This window comes from Geotrypetes seraphini, chromosome 1 (genome assembly GCF_902459505.1).
Source record: "Geotrypetes seraphini chromosome 1, aGeoSer1.1, whole genome shotgun sequence".
In the NCBI taxonomy this organism is placed as follows: Eukaryota; Metazoa; Chordata; class Amphibia; order Gymnophiona; family Dermophiidae; genus Geotrypetes; species Geotrypetes seraphini.
In genome coordinates, this window is record NC_047084.1 from 145,470,269 (window position 1) to 145,493,649 (window position 23,381).

The following is a 23,381-nucleotide window of genomic DNA, read 5'->3' on the forward strand; positions in this document are numbered from 1 at the left end:
TACCTAAATAAACTGCTTTAAATAGCAGTAAACAAGTCCCTTTCCCTACTGCATCCTCTGTACTAGTCTGTAACATTTGTGGGGATCCCAGATGCTCTTTACAGGGAATATTACAAAATATAGATTTAGATTATAAAGCCCATTGAGGAAGTGAAAATTATGACTATCAGACAAATTTGTATATCATAAAAGTTTGTTTCTTTATTTACAGATTTTAAACATGAACATTTTGATGCTATAGTTAATACAAATATGAAAACTTCAAGAAAATATCCCAGTCCAGTTACTGCTTAACAGATTTGTATACTAGGACTGCACATTACACATTCGGTTTGTCAGTACATCAAATTGGATTTACCATGTACTAAACTTAATGCCTCTTTATTATAAACAGGATTAGAAAACCAACCAATATTTTTCTGTGCATATCCTTAATATATACATATGTTCACTTGAACCAGAAAGTGCATGAAAAGTGAAATTCTAGAATGGGAAAAAAAACACCAAGATTCAGACTTTTGTACATTTAACTGATTTGTGGCATTAAGCATGGGCCAGTTCAGAATTGTCAGCTGTACATGTATCCTTACACCAGAGTGTGGCCAGATTATTTCTTCTTTAGAACATAAAGAATTAGGACCATAGTATTTTTAAGACTGGTATTACAGCTTGGACAATGGTTCTAGTGTTAAACCCAACTTTTTATTTTCTATAAAAACTGAATCGAACATATCTACATTAAGAACATATGCTAGGAAAGAAGAAAAAAAAAAAAGAATCTCACATTACAGTGTAAAAAAGGTCCCTGATTTTAGAAATTTAAAAAAAAAAACCTGAGGTATATTTGTTGTACAACTAAAAAAATAAGCTTTGGGTCCTAGCCAGTAAGTTTCTGTTTATAAACAGCCACATGAAGCCTGACATAATGGCTCATCCACTAGGATTCTGAAAATAAAACAAGTGCAAATTGTTGCTTTTCCACTTTCACAGCAAGTATATTATCTTCATTGTTTAAGAGAGGTTTTTGGTTTGTTTTTTTTAGGTCTCATTTTCAAGCAAATCTAGTATACGGAGGTGGTCTGGAAGATTCTTCATCATCTTCCAAGTTGATATCCATAGACTGCATCAAAGAATTAAATATTCTGTCCTCGCCACCTGCATATAAATAGAAGAACAGGAAAGGAATAGTCAAGGCCACTTCCTTCACTAGCAGTGATCAATGTGCATTGCTCTTTCACAATTAATATTCATGGGATGTACAGTGGTACCTTGGATTACGAGCATAATCCGTTCCAGGAGCATGCTTGTAATCCAAAATGCTCGTTTATCAAAGCTAGTTTCCCCATAGGAAATAATGGAAACTCGCTTTGATGCGTTCCCCCCCCCCCCCCGAGAACCGGCATTGCTCCCCTCGAAGCCCCCCCCCCCCGCGATCTGGCACCTCCCTGCCTCGAACCGGCACCCCCACTCCGACACAATTGGGCACTCCCCCCGCCACGATCCGACATCCCCCCCTGACACAATTGGGCACCCCCTGCCGCTTCTTACCCTCATCTGGGCACTCTTGAAAATCGGCCTCCTCCTCTGCTGGGCCTTGAGCATCTGAGCATGCTCAAGGCCTGCGAGTTCACGTTCAGAAGAGAAGGCCGATTTTCAAGAGTGCCCAGATGAGGGTAAGAAGCGGCAGGGGGTGCTCGTAAATCGAGCCATGCTCGGTTTCCGAGGCACTGATTTTGCAAATGTTTTGCTCGTCTTGCAAAACACTCGCAAACCGGTGCACTCGTAAACCGAGGTACCACTGTATATAGATTATTCTGCAAACAGTTAAAAGTTAGGATATTAAATTACCCTTCCCCCTCCTTATTCATGAATTCCGTATCTACGGATTCGGTTATTTGCAATTTTTGACCAGAAATTTTTTTTTTCATTTTTCAGGCTATTTTTAGCCCTGTATGCACCCCCCCCCCCTTAAGCCTTACCTGGTGGTCTAGCGGGTTTCCAGGCAGGAGCGATCTTCCCACGCTCCTGCCCCGTGCAGATCGCTCACAGGAAATGGCTGCCTTGAGCTCCCGTAGTCTCTCGAGCCATTTCCTGTGAGCGATCAGCACGGGGCAGGAGCGTCCCACCTCCTCCCTTGCCGGCTGCTTCCCTTTAACATATCTGAAGAATGGTTTGAAATTTCGTGCTTTCCTGGCTAGCCTCTCTTCATATTCTCTTTTTGCTACCAGAACTTCCCTACGTTCTTTCAGCACACTCCGGATGTAGACCATCAGGCCCCATCACTTTAGCTACCTTTATTTTAGCTAGCTCCTCAAGAGCAACCCTCTGAAAATCGATCAGGGTCTATTACTCCTCCATCCCTATTCATGTTTGTTTTCTGCGGTCCCACTCCCAGCACTTCAGCCGTGAACACAGAATAGAAATATTTCAGAAATTAATCAGCTTCTATACAGTGTTCCCTCTAAGCGGGCGGGTGTTGTGAGCAAACTTTTTTCACCGTGAGCCAAAAATATTGGGCGCCAGCAAGTTATGAGCCAACTCGCCCGATTCTCCTCTCGCCGCCCTGCCATCTGCCGTACGCCTCTTCCGATCGTGCGCTGTGACGAGAAACGTGTGCGCTGCGATGTAATATTTTGTGCGCCAGCGCACGCCAGCGCAGCTTAGCGGGAACACTGGTTCAAATGGTTTTATTTATTTCCCCAAATTTATTTTTGTTATACGCATTGAAAATATTTGATATTGCGTTTAAATCAAAATCTCAATAAACTTGAAACGAGTGCCCGTGAGATTGTGGGAGGGTTAAATACTCAAAACTTAGAAGTTTTTGCTACGCCAGCTTTCTGGTATCTTTACATACAGTGGCGTACCTAGCATATGTAACATCCGGGGCCCATCATTTTTTGGCACCCCCCCCCATCTGTACGAAAAACGTGATTTTTAGTAACAAGCCACACGTCACACATGAGTACCTAGGAAAAGGCAGCATCTTACATATTGCAGTGAACAGTACATCAATACACCCATTGTAAAACTAAACAAGCCAGACCAGCACAGATCAATCCTACACCGTCAATCCTAACAGAAAACCATGTCTTTCGAACACACAGAACACAGAAAACACCTTCGCCTAGTAAGGAATATGTAATCACAAACTAACCCCTCCCTCTTTTACAAAACTGTAGTGTGGATTTTAGCTACGGAGGTAACAGCTCTGATGCTCATAAAATTCTGAGCATCAGAGCTGCTACCACCAAGGCTGGTGCTAAAAACGCTTCACAGTTTTGTAAAAGGGGGGATAAAATAAAAATACATAGACAAAGGTTAAATTGAACCAGCAAGAAGCTGGACTCTGCATACAATGCTTCACAGAAACAGTGACACATGTCTCCTAAAGCAATAAATAAATAGAAATTTTTTTCTACCTTTGTCTTCTGTGGTTTCTCCTTTCCTCATCTTCTTGTAACTCTCTTCCTTCCATCCACTGTCTGCCGTCTCTCTTCCCCTATATGGCATCTTCTCTCCTTCTATGCCCCTTCCAGAAACTGTATGCCTCCCCCTTCCATCTCTCCTTTCACCCCATTGGTCTGGCATCTCTCTCCTCGCCTTCCCTCTCCCACACCTCTCCTCATAGTCTGGTATCTCCCCTTCCCTGATTCTCTGGCATCTCTCTCCTTTCCTTTTCTTCCATCTTTCGCTCCCCCTCCATGCTCTCACATCTCCCCCTTCCTTTTCCCTTAGACTGGCATACCTTCCTCCTACGCTCCAAGCCCTGGCATCTCCTTTAATTCCCTCCCTCATCTTCCTTCTCCCTCCAGCTGGGTACCGCAACACTCTTCCCTGCAGCTCTGCACTTCCCCACAATTGCCATGCTTCGGTTCCTCTTCTTCCTTCCTTCCTCCCCCCCGCGGGACCCTGCGGCACCATCAACTCTTACTCCCTCTAATGTCGGCCCTGCAGCTCCAGACTTCCTCGCACCTTCTCCCCTCCCCCTTTGGATCGCTATTATTTTAAATGTTATAGCCGCGGAGCTGTATCCATCAGTGGAGATGTCTAACCTCGGCCTGCCCCGGAACTCTTACTGCAGCAGCCGCCCGTCTAGGCAGGAACAGGAAGTCACTGTTGCAGTAAGAGTTCCGGGGCAGGCCGAGGTTAGACATCTCCACTGATGGATACAGCTCCGCGGCTATAACATTTAAAATAATAGCGATCCAAAGGGGGAGGGGAGAAGGTGCGAGGAAGTCTGGAGCTGCAGGGCCGACATTAGAGGGAGTAAGAGTTGATGGTGCCGCAGGGTCCCGCGGGGGGGAGGAAGGAAGGAAGAAGAGGAACCGAAGCATGGCAATTGTGGGGAAGTGCAATCCCCCCAATGCGTCCCCTTACCTTACCTCCCCTTACCTTTGCGACGCGTGTGTGCGCTGTGAAGAGAAACTTGTGCGCTGCGATGTAATATTTTGTGCGCCAGCGCAGGCCAGCACAGCTTAGCGGGAACACTGCTTCTATATAATCCTCCCCTTCACCTTTGAGTCTCACAATGCCACTTTTGCACTTCTTCCTATCACTAATATATCTAAAAAAAGTCTTGTCTCCTTGTTTTCTTGTGTCAGCTATTTTCTCTTAAGTGTGCGATTATATATACAAAATTTATATATATAAAAAATAATAATAATTGAATGACCTTGAGTAGACAGAAAGAAGAGTACCAAAACCATCTAAAAGCTGTTACCCACCTTGAAATCTGCAAACCAGTTCTAAAGTTTGGGGCTGATCATCGGTAGGCTCCAACCACTCCTGCAATAGGAAATAATGATATTATTATTTAAACTCTCAGCATCAAAATACTGGACGTTGGACATCTTGCGATCATATGGCTTCAGACATAAGGATGGCACCTATGCCAGTTTTGAAGAAATTACACTGGCTGCGAGTTACATTTGGCATAAGGATTTCTGTGGTTAAAACTATTTCCATGGTACCAGAGAGTCTTTAATGGGACAGATGCTAACATTATAAGCCGATTGCCACTAGGTTTGTGAGACGTGGTGGCCAGAACCCATGATATAGCTTGATGCAAAACAGGGCCACTGAAGTATTTTTCTTTTCTCCGTTTTAATATTTTTGCGATGCGAGTATCAGCAGTAGAACCAAAAAACTGTGGCAGTGGATGTTCTGAAAGATGATTTATTTATAACTCTTCACTATAAAAACAAATCCCAACGCAAGTTCATAGTTCACATCTATTTGTCCTACCAGCGAAGGGGTCCTGAATATCAGCAGTGGCACAGTGATTAATCGTCCCAGGCAACTACGAAGATAAATACCTTACTGCACAGTAATGAATGATTTCATATTGAAGATTTTAAACCCCCAAAACTCCACACACAAAGTTTTTTTTATTAAGAGACTAATGACTGACATGCAGGACATGTATGTACTGAAAATAAGGGGTAAAACAGTTTGAGGTCTTTTACCACGATTGGTTTTTGTTATCAAGTGCAGTGGTCTTTGGTCATAGTTGTCCTTCACTATATTATTTTTTGCATGAATGTTAATTATAGTAGCAGTTCTTTGCTTTGATTATCAAACTAGAGTCAAACCTCGGTTTGCGAGTGTTTTGCAATACGAACAAAACATTCTCACAAATCGAGCGTTGACTTGATTTGCGAGCATCGCTCCCCCGCCCGCGAACGCCCCCCAATGCGAACCAGAATCCCCTGCCCACCCAAACAGAAACCTTACCCCATCTGGCACCGACACGCAGCCCACGGGACGTTGCCGGTGAACGAAGATCCTTCCTCTTCTCTGGGCCTTGAGCATCTGTGCATGCTCAAGGCCTTCTGGTTCTCGTTCTCTCCGAGATTCTTGGAGATTTCGAGAGCCAGAAGGCCTTGAGCATGCTCAGATGCTCAAGGCCCAGGCAAGGGGAAGGATGTTCGTTCACCGGCACGTCCTGTGGGCTGTGTGCCGGTGCCAGAAAGGGTAAAGCTTCTGTTTAGGGGGGGTGATGGCAGTTCTTGGGGGGGAGTGGAGCAGCGCCGGTGGCCTCGGGGGGTGGGTGGGAATCAATCAAGCGACTTTCCCTTACTTCCTATGGGGAACTAGCTTTGATATACGAGCAATTTGGTTTACAAGCATGCTTCTGGAACGAATTATGCTCGTAAACCAAGGTTCTACTGCATTTACCATCAAGCACCATGCTATTCTGACAAGCTGTGGTACCTTATCAGCCAAACAGATCTTTGCAATCCGAAAATCAAAAGTTATTGGACCCGATAAATGCAGGGGAGATATGCGGACACTAGGGCAATGACTTTCTGTATTGCAGGTATTAAATTGTAGAATGCTTTGGTATGAGTTACTACTATGCTCAAACCAGTTGCAACTTAAACAGTTAAAAACTCAGCTAGCTGTTACAGTATTTTTGTGATGTATTTTGTTGATTTTGGAGTAGAAGAAATTATTTAAGAGTTAAGATTAACATTTTATTTTATGATGTTTCTTTTATGCATGTTTTAATGCTACAAACAGTTTAGTTTTAGACAGTGTATATGTTTTTAAATAATATAAAGTGCATTTTGCCTGCTAAATTGAGTTAGGACTTAGCAACGCATGATTTGACAGATTTAAAGAAGGCTTCGATCAGGTCTAGGGCCACAGGAGTCTACGGATGCGCGAGATTGTTGCTAGTATAGTGATCAGGCTTCTAACAGTGTCTTAATTACCATCTTTTTAGATAAGAGACATATGCAAGAAAATTTACTCCATTGGAAACAAGACTCCTGAGGCAGGTCTTACGGCCGAAACATGTACGTGTCGGGTCTTAGCAGTGAAAACAGATTGAGCATCATAGGTCGTCTCTTTTGTTCTACCTCGAGGATGCAGAATCTCCTGTATTCGTGTACAGTACTCCCCTGAAATTCATGGGGGTTCTGTTCCGTTCCAGGAACCCCCACGAAGCCCGTCAAAAGGCAGGGGAGGGCAGCTGGAGCGCCAATGGGTGAAGAAAATGACTCGCGGTCTGCTCCGACTGCCTCTTCCCGTAGTAAAGTCAGACTACACCAATCAGGAGCTGCTTTGACACGCAGCTCCCGACTGGTGTAGCCCAACTTTACTACAGGAAGAGGCAGTCGGAGCAGACCGCAAACAAGCGAGTCTGATTTGCAAACCGCGAATTTGCAGGGGAACACTGTATATTATAAATCAGGCTCCACATTTACTTGCATTCTTCTCCAAAACCTGGTGTTATAGGTATTCTCGGTGTCCATGTCAAACTTCGCAGCAGATTTACGGCAGCAGTTTTCTGGCATCTGAAGATTCATGGCGTGGCTCTGGCTCCTAAAGGTAGCCCAGGCCCACAGATTCCAGAACACACAGGGCAAATCTATTCCTCGGGGGCCGAGGGGAGTATCCATCCCCTCTGCAGCCCCAGCACTCAAAACAATGCTGAGCTCCAAAGGCAATCCCCTTAGCTGAACACTACAGGTAAACAGTAAGCATTGGTTGAGTCAGATCGGCATAGACTCGGTGGCAAATTCCAAATTTTCCACTTCTGTTTCACTATGGCAGAGGCAAAAGGATACAAGAAAAATAATCCATTCACAGCGATGACCCAAAGCTTTGCTATTGTCCAGGCACCATTTTAAACTCCCCCTACCCTGAAATCATTACACTTTATCAGTTAGTAGGACATAAATTTACCTTTTTGCAGGTTGAAAACCAGCACTTAAATTTGGGAAATAAGATAAGATTGAATTAATTCATATGGAAATTTAATTTGAAAGAATGATTTAAATTTGTATGAAATATTATTGTAATTCTTATTGTATTGAATGTATTTTTGTATTATCCTATTGTAATGATTATTTGGTTCTTTCAATAAAAATTGTTATACATAAATTTGGGAACAATTACATCGCTATGCTGAATAGATGATTACTGATCTTATTTATCTTACATCTGCATTTTTATGCACTTTTTAAACGGCTCATTCTATGTAGTTCTACTTGGTTGATTTGAAAAAGTACTTTGCCGTAGGCAGAGGCTGCAAATGCTGTGTGCTGTGGTATCCAAACTTGGATGTCCTATCTATCAGGGCGAATTGGATCGGAGTCAGTAAGAGATGCCGATTCTTAGACCCAGAGAGGATGAGCAGTTCCGAGGGTGCACCTTGAAGGTGGTATTCCTCTAGCTAGAAAGGGCAGGCTCCTTGGGCAGAGAAGAAAATAATGAATTTAAAGCTACATTTATATTCTGCACCATATCCTTCAGAAGAGATCTAGGCGGTAGAGAATGACATGGGGACAAATTTTCACTGTACAAAAATCCTTACTTCATAAACAAAAGACCCGAAGAAAATCACTCTCATAGGGCACCGTCTTCCTATAGCACACAGAAAACGGAAAAAGAAAAGCTACAACCAAGCTCTGAAATCCTAAAATGGGGAGGAAAAAAAAAGGCCACACAATACAAAAATCCTCACTTAACAGGATTGAATGACAATATTTTGGGAGGTTTTTTTTTTGGGCCATATGAAGCTAAACTGAGGCCTTTTTTTTCGTGAGGCAAAAAGATTGAAGATAGGAAGTGAGGTATATAGAAAAACTCCACACAATACAAAAATCCTCACTTAACAGGATTGAATGTCCACTTAAATGGTAATCAATAGATACTGATGAGTAAAGATGACGGACAAACTTATGTCATTCTTCATATTTCTTTTATTATAATATTCTTGCCCCAATGCTAAAATGCCCGACGGGACCCGTTTCGCCAACACTGGCTTTTTCAAGGGTTCCAGCAGGGAGCACTTGCGAGGAAGCCGAATACGAGTGCTCCCTGCTGGAACCCTTGAAAAAGCCAGTGTTGGGAAGATTGAAGGAACCAGGCAACGATTGCGACCTTCAATCAGATAGCTAGACATGTTGAAAACAACCACTAGGATGACGCTGGAGGACCTTACCGGACTAGCACCAATCTCTTTTTAGATCTGTAATTCATCCACGTCGCTAGGACTCGAGCGTGTGTCGATGGCACTTAACTATGAATGGGCAAACTGGATGGGCTACATAGTCGGTGTTTCTCTGTTCACTTATTCCTTAGAAAGCTGCATGCAGGGTCGATGTGTAGTCTGGCGTTATCTGATTCTCAAAAAGATTTACGCTCAAGTAACGTTTTAGGTCTCAGAACCTTAAGTAAGGGAAGGCTGAATGAGATGATGTTGCCAATACAAAATTTCCTCTGGTTTAGAGGGGACATGATAGAGACTTATAAGATTATGAAAGGCATAGAGAAAGTGGAGATTCAAACTTTTGAAAACTACAAGAACAAGAGGGCATTTGGAAAAGTTAAGAGGGGACAGATTCAGAACCAATGTTAGGAAGTTCTTCTTCACCCAACGGGTGGTGGATACCTGGAATGCGCTTCCAGAGGGTGTGATAGGACAAAGTACGGTATTGGGGTTCAAGAAGGGATTAGACAATTTCCTGAAGGAAAAGGGGATAGATAGGAGTACTATACAGGTCCTGGACCTGATGGGCCGCTGCGTGAGCGGACTGCTGGGCATGATGGACCTCTGGTCTGACCCGGCAGAGGCACTGCTTTATGTTCTTGTGTTTGAAAAGACAGCAAGCGTCGTAAAGACAAACCTCTATCACTCAAGACAGGCACAACCCAAAAAGCAAACTATATACATACCATGCCAGTGACATTGTCAAAGCACCTGCAAAAAGGCAGACTCCTGCATCCCAGGAAAGTGATGACCAGCATAACAACAAGGTCACAGGCCGAGACTATTAACATGGCTATGTTGGCTCCTTGAACAAATTTATTTAGTATATATTTCTGCAAGAAAAAAGTACATTGGATTTTTAGTTTACACGTACATTTTTACATTTGCAGTCATATTAAGAACTCAACTTCTGCAACAAAATTTGTATTTGAAACAGCTTGTCCAACTATTCACTAATATTCGCAACAACTCCCAACTCCTCTCATCTTGGGTTCTGCATCCCCAACCCTATGTGTCATGTCTGTCTGTCCAAGTTAGATTTTTTTCAACTTTTTTTATATAGCAAAAATACAAACCAACAAGCAAGTCTCAAAGCCAATATACAATGCCTAAATAACCAAAAAAGCAAAGGGATAGTGAGGGGGAGGGGAAAAAAGGAAACCAAAAAGCAAAGGGCTAGTGAGGGGGGGAGGGGAAAAAAGGAAACCAAAAAGCAAAGGGCTAGTGAGGGGGGTAAAAAAAAAAAGGAAACCAAAAAACAAAGGGCTCTCTCCCTCCCCTCCCATCCCAATCCCATTCCAGGGCACAGCAAATAGATGTACAATCCCCCCCCCTCAAACAAAAGGGAAATGGAAGCAAATCAAATGAGAGAAAAAAAAATAAAGACCCCACAATCATACAGAAAACAACAATTTCAAGGAATGTTACGCCAGGTTTCATAGGCGTCCCAAACATTATAAAAATTAGCAAAACGAACATGTTGCAAAACTGTCAGTTTAGATATTACCCATAGCTCCACTTAGTTAATACAGTGTCCAATAAAGGGGGGGGTAGAAGACTCAGCCAAAGTTATCTTTACAGCTACAAAAAAAAAGGAAGCCGCACATCGATGAGCTGACTTCAGCATCCCAGCAGGCCTTTGATGTAAAAAGACAAAGCTGCGGCTTTGGGATATGTAGAGCCCAAAAAGCAATGTTACTTACCGTAACAGTTGTTATCCAGGGACAGCAGGCAGCTATTCTCACTAGTGGGTGATGTCATCAGACAGAGCCCCGGTACGGACGTCTCACAAGCACGTGTTGCTTGTAGAAACTTAAAGTTTCTAGATGCCCGCACCGCGCATGCGCCGGTGCCTTCCTACCCGGAGATCCGGGCGTGTCTCCTCAGTTCAGGTAGCTAGCCTGAGAAGCCAACCCAGGGGAGGTGGGTGGGACGTGAGAATAGCTGCCTGCTGTCCCTGGATAACAACTGTTACGGTAAGTAACATTGCTTTATCCCAGGACAAGCAGGCAGGTATTCTCACTAGTGGGTGACCTCCAAGCTAACCTCAGTGGGATGGAGGGGGAGTTGGCGACTTAAGAGAATAAATTTTTCAATACTGTTTGGCCAAACTGTCCATCCCGTCTGGAGAGGGTATCCAGACAATAATGTGAGGTGAATGTGTGAACCGAGGACCAGGTGGCAGCCTTGCAAATTTCCTCGATTGGTGTTGATCTGAGGAATGCTACTGAGGCTGCCATTGCTCTGACCTTATGGGCTGTGACCTTACAAGGAAGTGATAATCCAGCCTGGGCATAGCAGGAAGAGATACAAGCCGCCATCCAATTGGAGATGGTGCGCTTTGATACGGGTCTTCCCAACTTGTTAGGGTCGAAGGAGACAAAAAGTTGAGGAGTGGTTCTGTGTGGCTTGGTGCGATCCAGGTAGAAAGCCAAGGCACGTTTGCAGTCTAGAGTGTGAAGGGCCGATTCTCCGTGGTGAGAATGAGGCTTAGGGAAGAATACTGGAAGTACAATGGATTGGTTGAGATGAAATTCGGAGACCACCTTAGGCAGGAATTTCGGGTGAGTGCGGAGGACCACCTTGTCATGGTGGAATACTGTGAAAGGTGGGTCCGCCATCAACGCCTGGAGTTCGCTGACTCTGCGAGCGGACGTAAGGGCTACAAGGAAAAGCACTTTCCAGGTGAGATACTTCAGAGGGGCCCTGTTGAGTGGTTCAAACGGGGGCTTCATGAGGTGGGAAAGGACTACATTGAGGTCCCAAACTACTGGGGGTGGTTTGAGAGGAGGGTTAACATGGAAGAGTCCTTTCATAAATCTGGCGACCACCGGATGGGCCGAGAGGGGTTTCCCTTGTAGGGGCTGGTGGAATGCCGCAATAGCGCTCAGGTGGACTCGTATGGAAGTGGACTTGAGCCCAGATTGAGATAGGTGTAGGAGATAGTCCAGCACGGAGGATAAGGAAGCTCGCTGAGGTTCCGTTGACTTAGAAACACACCATGAGGAGAATCTGGTCCATTTTTGGGAGTAGCATTGTCGAGTGGCGGGCTTCCTGGAAGCTTCCAAGACCTCCCTCACTTCTTGTGAGAATTGGTGAGGGGTTACGTTGAGAGGAACCAAGCTGTCAGGTGGAGAGCCTGCAGGTTGGGATGAAGTAGTGATCCTTGATGTTGAGTAAGCAGTGAAGGAAACACTGGAAGTGGTACTGGTTCCCTGCTGCTGAGTTGAAGTAGGAGGGAGAACCAAGGTTGTCTGGGCCACCGAGGAGCTATTAGAATCATGGTGGCCCGTTCGAGTTTCAGCTTGACCAGAGTCTTCTGGATCAGCGGGAATGGTGGGAACGCATATAGGAATAGTTTCCCCCAGTTCAGTAGAAAAGCATCTGCCTCGAGGCGATGAGGAGTGTAGATCCTGGAGCAAAACTGAGGCAGTTTGGCGTTGTGGGGAGCCGCAAAGAGGTCTATCTGGGGCGTCCCCCATTGCGTGAAAATTTGGTGAAGGGGGCTGGAATGGAGAGTCCATTCGTGCGGTTGTAGCAGACGGCTTAGTTTGTCTGCTAAGACGTTGTTCTCCCCCTGGATGTATACTGCTCTGAGTAGGGTGTTGTGGCGCACCGCCCAGTCCCAGACTCGTAGAGCTTCCTGGCAAAGGAGGGCCGAGCCCGTGCCTCCTTGCTTGTTGATATAATACATGGCGGCCTGATTGTCTGTGCGAATGAGGATTACCATGTCGTGGAGTAGGTGTTGGAAAGCTTGGAGCGCATTGAAGATGGCTCTGAGTTCCAGTAGATTGATTTGGTGTAGTCTTTCCGCACTGGTCCAGAATCCTTGGGTGCGGAGACCCTCCAGGTGGGCCCCCCATGCGTAGTTCGACGAATCGGTTGTGAGAACTTTCTGATGGGGGGGAGAGTGCATCAGCAAACCTCTGGATAGATTCGAAGAGGTCATCCACCAAAGTAGAGACTGCCGAAGAGCAGGTGTGACTAAGATGCGTTTGGATAGTGGATCGGACGATTGATTCCACTGTGATGCCAGGGTCCACTGGGGGATCCTGAGGTGGAGTCTGGCAAAGGGTGTCACATGTACTGTGGAGGCCATATGGCCCAGGAGCACCATCAGTTGTCTCGCCGGTAGGGTTTGGCGAGTAGACACCGATTGGCTGAGATGAAGAAGAGACTCCATGCGTTGCCGAGGCAGGAATGCTCGGAGTCGGGTGGTGTCCAGGACCGCTCCGATGAAGGGGAGGGACTGGGTGGGTTGTAGATGAGACTTGGAGAAGTTGATCTCGAAGCCCAAATTCTGGAGGAAGTAGGTTGTAGCCAAGGCCGCCGAAGTGACCTCTGGGGCTGACGGGGCCTTGATGAGCCAGTCGTCGAGGTATGGGAATACCTGTAGACCCCTGTCCCGGAGTGCCGCGGCCACTACCACCAGGCACTTTGTGAAGACTCTGGGGGACGAAGATAGGCCGAATGGTAGCACTCGATACTGTAGGTGCAGATTTCCCACCCGAAATCTGAGGAACTTTCGGGAGGCCGGGTGAATGGGGATGTGAGTGTAGGCCTCCTTGAGATCCAGGGAGCATAACCAGTCGTTCTGCTCGAGGAGGGGGTATAGAGAAGCCAAAGTCAACATGCGAAACTTCTCTTTGACCAGGGACTTGTTGAGGGCTCGAAGGTCTAAAATGGGTCGCAGGTCGCCCGTTTTCTTCGGGACGAGGAAGTACCGGGAGTAAAACCCTCGGTTCAATTGGTCTGACGGGACCGGCTCGACAGCCCGAAGCTGAAGTAAGGTTTGGACTTCCTGAAGAAGCAGGGCGGTCTGCGTCGAGCTTGAAGGATACTCTCTTGGAGGATGGTCCGGGGGGACCCGGTGGAATTGAAGAGAGTATCCTTCTCTTATGATGGTGAGGACCCATAGGTCCGTGGTTATGGCCTCCCATCGATGGTAAAAAAGATGGAGGCGGCCCCCTATGGGAGAGGCCGAGGTTATGCTCCCGGGGGGGGGCGTCAAAAGGGCTGGGGAGCCTTAGGTACCGCCGGTGGCTGAGGTTTTTGCTGAGACTTCTGGGGAGGTTGTCTCTTCGCAGGCTGTCTCGCAGCAGGCGTTTGTCTGGGCATGTAACGCCGCTGGTAAATCAGGGGTGGCCTGGAAGGTCGAGACTGTTGAGGTTTGGGTTTGGGCCGCAGGATGGATTGAAAGGATTTTTCATGATCCGACAGCTTCTTGGTAACAGTTTCGATAGACTCATCGAACAGGTCAGCTCCAGCACACGGTACGTTGGCGAGTCTGTCCTGTAGGTTGGGATCCATATCGATAGTACGGAGCCATGCCAGGCGACGCATAGCTACCGCGCTTGCGGCGGCGCGTGCCGAGAGTTCGAATGCATCGAAGGAGGATTGCATCAGCTGGAGGCGTAATTGGGAGAGGGAGGCTACCACTTCCTCGAACTCGAATCGAGCTTGGTTGTCTATGAACGGAGTGAACTTGCGGAGCACCGGCAAGAAGAACTCCAGATAGGAAGAGAAAAAGAAGTTGTAGTTTAGCACCCGTGACGCCATCATGGAGTTTTGGTAGAATTTTCTACCAAATTTGTCCATCGTTCTCCCCTCTCGGCCCGGCGGTACAGAGGCGTAGACCTGGGAGGGATGAGAGCGTTTAAGGGAGGACTCGACCAGTAGGGATTGGTGGGAGAGTTGAGGGCCCTCGAACCCTTTATGGTGCACGATGCGGTATCGAGCATCGAGTTTGCTGGGGATCGCCGGTATGGAATACGGCGTTTCGAAGCACTGCATGAAGGTCTGGTCCAGTAATTTATGCAAGGGGAGCCGAAGCGACTCCGTTGGAGGGTTAGGTAAATGCATGGTGTCCAGATACTCTTTGGAGTATCGGGAGCCCGTGTCAAGGGTCACATCCAGGTCCTCCGCCATTTGTCGGAGGAATGATGAGAAGGACAATTGTTCCGCCAGCGTCGGTCTGTGGGACGGGCTGGAGGAGGAGGAGGCCTCCAGGTCCGTGGACATCGGGGAGTGACAAGGAGAATCGGGCGCCAGTGTCTCCTCGTACTCCGGGCCCCTCGGGGGGGACACCTCTGATGAGGAGTATCCCCTACGTTGCAGTTTTTTCTGCGGTGACACCTCCGAATGGCGTGAGGAGTGCCAGGATGAGTGTCTCGATCGGTGCCCGTCTCGGTGGCGGGACGGGGATCGGGATCGTCTGTGCATCGCATGGTCTCCCGAGGCCCCCAAGTGGATAGGGCTGGAAGCGGTGGATCGCAACTGGGTTTGCGATGCGGGTTCTTGCGATGCTACCCAAGTCTGGTAAGGAGTACGGAAGAACTCTTCCTGACTATGCCCAGGGCTTCGAGTATCGATCGGAGGTCTGGTCCCATGTTGGCGCGGAGGCGTAATGGGTTCTAATGGCGGCATATCGGTAATCGAGGTTTGCCGCGTGGGCATCGCCGCCCTCCCCCGTTCGTCCTCGTCGGTTGTCGAGGTCGAACGGTGTGGGGGAGGGGGAGGGGGCGGACCGCCCCTTTGGACCGGTACCGGGAGGTCACCCTGTATGGCAGCGATGAGCCCGGGTCCGATGGTCTGCATGAGCTCAACGAATTGAGCTTCCAGCGCGGACCGTAGCGAAGCCGATAAGGAGGGATCCGCACCGAAAGGGGGTCCTCCTGCACGGACATCGCGCTCCTTCGAGGCCGAGTGCTTCTGCTTAGTAGCTTTCGGCACTTTGATGACCATTGGTGGCACTGTGGAAGGAAGAGGTACCTGAACAGAGGAGACCGGGGCAGGCACCGACGTCGAGCTCGTGGATGGTGTCGGGGTGAGCGATGCCGGTTTCACCACACTCGATGCAGGAGTGGTCGATGCCGGTTTCGCCCGAACCGGGGAGGTATCAGATGAAGTGGAGGCTGAGGGATCCTTAGCTGCGTCCATCTTGAACATCGATTCCCACAATAGGCAACGCCGCTTGAAAGAGCGTGCCGTAAGGGTAGAGCAAGGCCCGCACGATTTCGGGATGTGGTCGGGGCCCAAACACTGCAAACAGCGCCGGTGAGGGTCCGTGAGTGAAATCGCGTGTTGGCACTTGCTGCACTTTTTAAACCCGGTGATTGGCCGGGACATAGGCCGGAAAATCTCCGCCGCTAGGTCGAAGCCAGTGGGCCTGAGCCACGTGGCCGGCCCGTTCGACCTGCCGGAGGAAATAATCTTCTTTTTTTTTTTTTTGAAAAAGAAAAGTACTGTTAACTGTAATTAAAAGAAAACGAAAACGCGGACAAGGAAGGCAAATTTAACTGAATTCAGCTAGCGCATGAAGAAGTTGAACTTCTCAGCTCCGCGGAAAAGAAAGAACTGAGGAGACACGCCCGGATCTCCGGGTAGGAAGGCACCGGCGCATGCGCGGTGCGGGCATCTAGAAACTTTAAGTTTCTACAAGCAACACGTGCTTGTGAGACGTCCGTACCGGGGCTCTGTCTGATGACATCACCCACTAGTGAGAATACCTGCCTGCTTGTCCTGGGATAATATATAGTATTAATAGAAGCTATGACCCTCAGTCCAAAAAAGATGTACTTTTTCGGGCACTCCCACCAAATATGATAAAAGGTTCCTCGAGCCCCACACAACCTGCAACACACATCCGAGCTGTTGGGAAGCATTTTTTTTTTTTCAAATCGGACTGTCCAAGTTAGATCGTAAGCTCTTCTGAGCAGGGACCGTCTATTAAATGTTAAAATGTACAGTGCTGCATATGCCTTTCGGCACTATAAAAGTGATAAACAGTAGCAATGGATGGAAGAATATAAAGTCTCCAATCACAGTTGTTTATAACAGTGCAGGGAAACATTTGCTAGAAAATCACTGGATTTAGTTACTTGTCTTCCCGACTCCGAGCTCCAGGAGCTTTACCACCAGGTACAGTTCAATTAACCTCTTTCCAAGAGGTGTTTACAATCTAAGCACCTGGAGGAAGAGCATTGGAATCACTTGCCCATGGTCACGTGGAGTACTAGTTACAGGATTTGAATCATGGGCTTGCCACGGTCTTAGCCAGTAGCATAGTGAGGGTGAGACACACTACTGCTACAATTTATTATTTCTATAGCGCTGAAAGGCAAACGCAGTGCTGTGCATTTTAACATACAATAGACAGTCCCTACTCAGAAGAGCTTACAATCTAATTTAGACAGGACATTTAAGGGTTGGGGAGGTTCTAGTGGGTATAAGTACCTGGCAGCAGTGAGGGGGAGCTAAGAGTTGCAAGCAGTTTCAAAAAAAGTGGGCCCCTTCACTGCCCCCTCCAGCCAAGCGCGCGCCCCTTCCCTTCCTTTGTTATCTCTAAAGTTTCCGGTGCAAGCAGCAGCCCCAACGTGCTGCTCCTACCAGCGTCAGCTCTTCCTCCAATGCCACTTCCTTAGGTTCCGGTCCAGGAAGTGACAGAGGAAGAGCCAGCGCTGGCATGAGCAGCAGGTTGGGGGGGGGGGTTCGTTCGCACCACAAACATTAAAGGAGGTAACAGGGGAAGGGAAGCAGCGCGCATGCAAGGTAGTGGGAGAGGGGGGCAGGGAGGACGACGGGTGCTGGCACCCGGTGGCAGACCGCCCCCCCCCACTCTCCACCCCCACTATGTCAATGATCTTAGCTCACTGCTATAACCAAAAGGCCATACCTTCATACCCACAGTTCCATTCTCTTGCTGAAAAGAATTTCACCAATGAATAGTCAGGGTACTAAGAGAGTTTGCCTAAGATTTTAGATTCCCAGTTGTCTGGCTGGCTGTTGGCAGCATTGTGCATCGTGACGAATAAAGTGTCATATTTAGCTGCTTATAAAATTGAGAATAATTGGTTTAAAAGTGCTAATTTTTGGTAGTCCAGCGTAGCTTTTTGCGCTTGTTGCAACGATGCTAGTCTGAGCATCACAAAAGCATCATGAATACAAAAGCCCACCTGGAAAAAAAAAACAAAACAAAAAAAAAAACTTTGCTCAAAGCGTGTCCAAATATTTGTCGCAGTTTGTTGCAACAGATTATGACCAGTTTATCAGCTGCTATAGCTGCAGAACAAGAGTAAATACAGACGTGAAGATCTTTATCATAGAATAATCCTTACATTGGACATTACACTCTCAAATTTGCAGCAATTCCGCATGAATAAATGCATCATAACGTTCCTTCAAATTTGGCACCAAGATAGGGAGACTTTTTACCGTATGGATAATGTGAACCGGTGTGTGACTGAACACCTCATCATCATCTTCCCCGTAGCCTAACGTCAGAGAGGCATAAATTATGATGATAGTTGTGGTGAAACAGGAAAATACAGAGGCAATAATCAGAGCGCTCACCTGCAGAAGAACAAAAAGAAATATTATACCTAAATAGTTCTAAATAAGAATGCAAATGGGAAGGTACAAGTAAATCGGACACACTTAGGGGTCCTTTTACTGAGGTGTGCTAACCGATTTAGTGCGCGCTAAAATCTAAGGCGCCCATAAGATATAATGGGTGCTTTAGCATTCATCGCGCAATAAATTGGTTAGTACGCTTTAGTAAAAATTCTCCTTAGAGACTAAATCAGTTTCTCAGCTCCGCAGAAAATTGAAAATTCATGGTACCACGAGCAGTGCTGTGGAGTCGGAGGAAATTTCAGGTACCTGGAGTCGGAGTTGCCAAACAATGCACCGACTCCAACTCAATTTAGATTGGAATTAAAAAAAAGCAACTTTAAATGTCCCAATTCACAAAAAGTTATAATTACCGTATTTACACGCATATAACGCGCGCGTTATACACAATTTTACAAACCGTGTATAACCATGCGCGTTATATGCGTGAACACGTTATCCCCTTTTTTTTTGTACATAGTTCCCCTCGACGTCCGATTCACCCCCCCCCCCCCCGCAGGACCGCTCGCACCCGCACTCCGAAGGACCGCACACGCTGGAACATGCACCCGCACCCCCACCCCGAAGGACCGCTCGCACCCCCACAGCCTCCCCCCCCATCATGTAGAAGTTTCCTACCGTCGTCCTGCTGCTTCTTCTGCCGGCGGTCCTGCCCCATCTCTTAGCCCTGCATCTACGCTGCTTCCTTTTCCGGCGGTCCCGCCCTTTCTCTGACGTCAGAAGAAGCAGCAGGACGACGGTAGGAAACTTCTACATGATGGGGGGGGGAGGCTGTGGGGGTGCGAGCGGTCCTGTGGGGGGGGGGGGTGAATTGGACGTCGGGGGGCAATCAGGCTTTCAGGGTGGGGACAGGACTTCAAGGGGGAGAGGAGAGTCGGGGCGGGCTAAAGGAGAGTCGGGCAGCGACGGGAGAGTCGGGGCGGCAAGCGCGGTATACAGGTGTGCGCGGTATATAAAAATGTATTTACATAAATTACAGTTCCCCATGCGCTATACCCGTGTGCGCGTTTTACACGGGTGTGCGGTATATGAGTGAAAATACGGTAATGACTTCTCTACTGTAAGAATAAAGACCAAGGCATGCAGTGCCTCACGTAACCGCAAAACGAACACGTGCTTCACTATATGGCACGCAACGCCCAATTCGGAGCGCCAATACTTATAAATGTATTCTCCCTTGTTGTCGTTTACAACTTATTTCCAACGTTCAACAAGGTTTTCAATACCTCGTTGGTAGAAATCACCTGGTGTAGACTCGAAAAATTCATCCAACCAAGCTCTCCCACCATACGCACAACATCTTTTTACGCGGATGAAGATCTTGTTTCACGCGCGGGGTCGTTTGTTTACTGGAGTCGGAGTCAGAAGTACAAAAAAACGAGGAGTCGGAACATTTATCTACCGACTCCACAGCCCTGACCACGAGCCGAGTTCGGGCAGGAAGCGCAATCCTAAAGTTTTTATAGTCAAATATATTTTATTGAGCAATCAAGAAAACAGAGGGACACAACAAGGTCAAAAATCAGCTCAAAAGAGTTTGAAATATCCCCACAAAGAACCTCCCTCCCCCACACCCAACCCAAAACACCCCCCCAATCCCACCCCTGGGTCCTCCTTCCAATTACCAAAAAGAAACAAAGAGCAAGTCATACAGAAAATGAAACAAAAAGATAAGCACAACAAAAAGCATCAATTAAGTATCCGGCTACGAGCCAGAGGGGTCAAAGTAGTCCAGAAAGGTTCCCAAGTAGACTGGAAAAGGCGGCCCTGGCGAGAGGCCAAATCAGTTACATCCCGTCGCTCCCACATCAAGAGAGCAATCATGCGGCTCCTCCAAAGGGAGTAGTTCAGAGTCTCAGCTTCAAGCCATTTCAGCAAGATGCATTTCAAAGCAATCAGGATAGACCACTTGAGGAAAGCTGCAACTCCTTTGGAACGTGGAAAGTAGTGAGGAATAGTCCCAAACAAAAGCAAAGGTGAGCTGTGAATGGTAACATGCCAAAGATTCCCAACAAAAGCAAAGATAGCAGTCCAAAAATGCTGTACCTAAAGTTTTTAAAAAAAGTGATAGTACATATTTTGACTGAGCTGGGTTCTGTGGATGTCGTCACCCACATGTGCATATGATGCCCACTTGTCCTTGGAGAAAAAAAAAGTCATTAGATGAGATTGCTGGGACTATGAATATATGCATTTCTGATGAATATCAATACTGATGGAAGATATGGGTAACAATGAGAGGATAATAACTGGAAAAGGTGGGTATGGGGCAGTGGTCTCAAAGTCAAACCCTTCGGCAGGGCCACATTTTGGATTTGTAGGTACTTGGAGGGCCTCAGAAAAAAATAGCTAATGTCTTATTAAAGAAATGACAATTCTGCATGAGGTAAAGCTCTTTATACACTTCTCCCTCCGTATTTGCGGTTTTTCGATTATTCACGGTTTTTAGCTTGCTGGCTCCTCCCCCCAAATTACGTCAGCTTGCATAGAGAAATCGCCGATTCCAAGCGTTTACAGAGAAAGTCGCCGATTCCTGGCACTTTCTTCACCGTGTTTTGTCTCTCCTTCAGGAACAGGCCAGGTTTTCCCACCATGTTATTCACGTTATCCCAGGACAAGCAGGCAGCATATTCTTGACTGATGGGTGACGGCACCGACGGAGCCCCGGTACGGACAATTTTAGAGTGATTGCACTCTAAGAACTTTAGAAAGTTCTAGCTCGGCCGCACCGCGCACGCGCGAGTGCCTTCCCGCCCGACAGAGGCGCGCGGTCCCTCAGTTTCTTAGTTTCCGCGGAGCTAAGAAGACGCGTTTTCAACGGCTGTTGAAACTTTTTTTCTCTTTGCCTTCCCGCTCGCGTAAACTTTTGATTATTTCATCTTATTTCTTTTCTTTTTTCTACTTTGTAAAAAAAAAAAAAAAAAAACAACTTCATTTTTTCTTTAATTTAATCTTTCCCCGGCGGGGCCTTCTGCCACCATCGAAGCCTCGGCCTTCGATTTGGCTGAAGCCGTTTTTCCTTTCATGCCCCCTCAACCGGGTTTTAAAAAGTGCCAGCGGTGTGCTCGGCCTATATCTCTCACGGACCCACACAACTGGTGTTTACAGTGTTTGGGTCCTGAGCATCAGGCCTCTACTTGCACCCGCTGTGCCACTCTAAAAAAACGGACATTAAAAAATCGCCAAATCCAGCAGCGATTATTGTTCGGTGCCGAGATGTCCGACCCCGTTCCATCGACTCCAGCTTCGGCACCGATTCAGTCGGCACCCTCTTCTTCGACGCCGCGTGATTCCGCACCGGCGTCTCACCAGTCAGGTAAGCCGGCTAAGAAGCCTTCCCCGCTGGAGCGTCCTCCGGTCTCGAGTGCAGTGAGTCCAATCCTGCCGACTGTGAGACGCCAGCGGAAGCGTTCCGCCCCTATAGAGGTGAGTCCCTCGACATCGGGCTCCTCATCTCCGGGGCGTCGAACGGCACCGCAGGTACCGCAGAAGAAAAAGGCGGTACCGGTGCCATCCCTTGATGACCGCATCACGGCCATCCTTCAGGTGCAACTTAAGGACCAATTGAAACAGCTCCTTCCTGCTATCCTGGCTCCGAACCTTCCGGTGCCGGTCCGCACCGAGCTACCGGTACCGATCGTGCAACAGCCTGTGTTACCTGCTTCCACTATTTCGGTACCGCTTCAACTAACCTCATCGGTATCGATGCCAGTTCTTGTGCCGGAGCCGAGAGCTCACCATCAATCGGTGCAGACTTCGGCACCGGTGCGACCGATAACATCTCCTGACTCGATATCGATGAGGTCGGGTAAGTCGTTACACAAAACCCGACACTTACAATCATCGACACCTGAGTCTCGGGACCATACTCCCCATGTTAGGGATCCTGATCTGTGGGGAGACTCAGAGGAACCCTTTCTTTCTGAAGGCGAATGTTCCTCAGAGGAGGAGGATTCAACTGTCCCTGACCCATCCTCCAAACAAGTCACTTCCTCTTTCTCCTGCTTTTTGAAAGAGATGTGTGACTCCTTGTCCATTCCTTTGGAGGCTGAATCCAAAAAGTCCAAAGCTTTTTTGGATGCCCTTGATTTTGACCAGCCTCCAAAGGAATTTTTGAAACTCCCTCTTCATGACATCTTGAGGGAGACTTTCTATAAGAATTTAGAGACTCCTTTAACTGTTCCAGGGGCCCCACGTAAACTGGATTCTCTATATAAGGTAATTCCCATTCCTGGGTTCGACAAGCCTCAACTTCCACACGAATCCTTAACTGTCGAATCCACCCTTAAAAAATCTTCAGGAGCCAGTGTATATGCATCGGTACCTCCTGGCAGAGAAGGTAGAGCCATGGATAAATTTGGTAAGAGGCTCTACCACAATGCTATGTTAGCAAATAGAGCTAGCAATTATGCTTTTCATTTTTCTTTTTATTTGAAGCATCTCCTTACCACCATGGCTTCCTTCGAAAAGTACCTTCCTTCACGAAAACATCACTCCTTTCATACCTGCTTGTCGTCTCTTTTTCAATTACGTAAGTTCATGGTTAGATCCATATATGATACCTTTGAACTTACATCCAGAGCGACAGCAATGTCGGTAGCTATGCGTCGCCTGGCCTGGCTTCGGGTATCCGACCTTGATGTTAATCATCAGGATCGGTTAGCCAACGCCCCTTGCCTAGGGGATGAGCTCTTTGGGGAATCCATGGACTCAACCACACAAAAGCTCTCTGCTCATGAGACACGCTGGGATACCCTGCTTAAAAATAAAAAGAAGCCTCCTCCGCCAAAACCATATAGGCAGCAGTCGGCCTATCAACGCCGCTTCACAGCTCGGCCATTACCTACCACTGCTCAGCAACCCAGGCGTCAGAGGCAGCAGCAACGTCAGCCTCCCAGACAGCAGCCACAGCAGCAACCTGTGAAACCACCTCCTCAGCAGAAGTCACAGCCCTTTTGACTTCATT

The 23,381-nt window shown here is 47.4% G+C and overlaps 1 protein-coding gene across 2 annotated transcripts in view; it reads right to left on the bottom strand.

Moving 5' to 3' along the window:
* Positions 1–1,038: 1,038 nt before the first annotated feature.
* LOC117358057 overlaps positions 1,039–23,381 on the bottom strand; it is a 53,623-nt gene continuing 31,280 nt past the window's right edge. For both annotated transcript variants that reach the window (XM_033939494.1, XM_033939505.1), the window contains exons 4-7: positions 18,218–18,355; positions 9,691–9,837; positions 4,728–4,788; positions 1,039–1,155 (exon numbers count right to left, since the gene is read on the bottom strand). In XM_033939494.1, the coding sequence (XP_033795385.1) occupies positions 1,052–1,155; positions 4,728–4,788; positions 9,691–9,837; positions 18,218–18,355 (450 nt within the window). In that variant the 3' untranslated portion in view covers positions 1,039–1,051. The remainder of the gene's footprint in view (positions 1,156–4,727; positions 4,789–9,690; positions 9,838–18,217; positions 18,356–23,381) is intronic.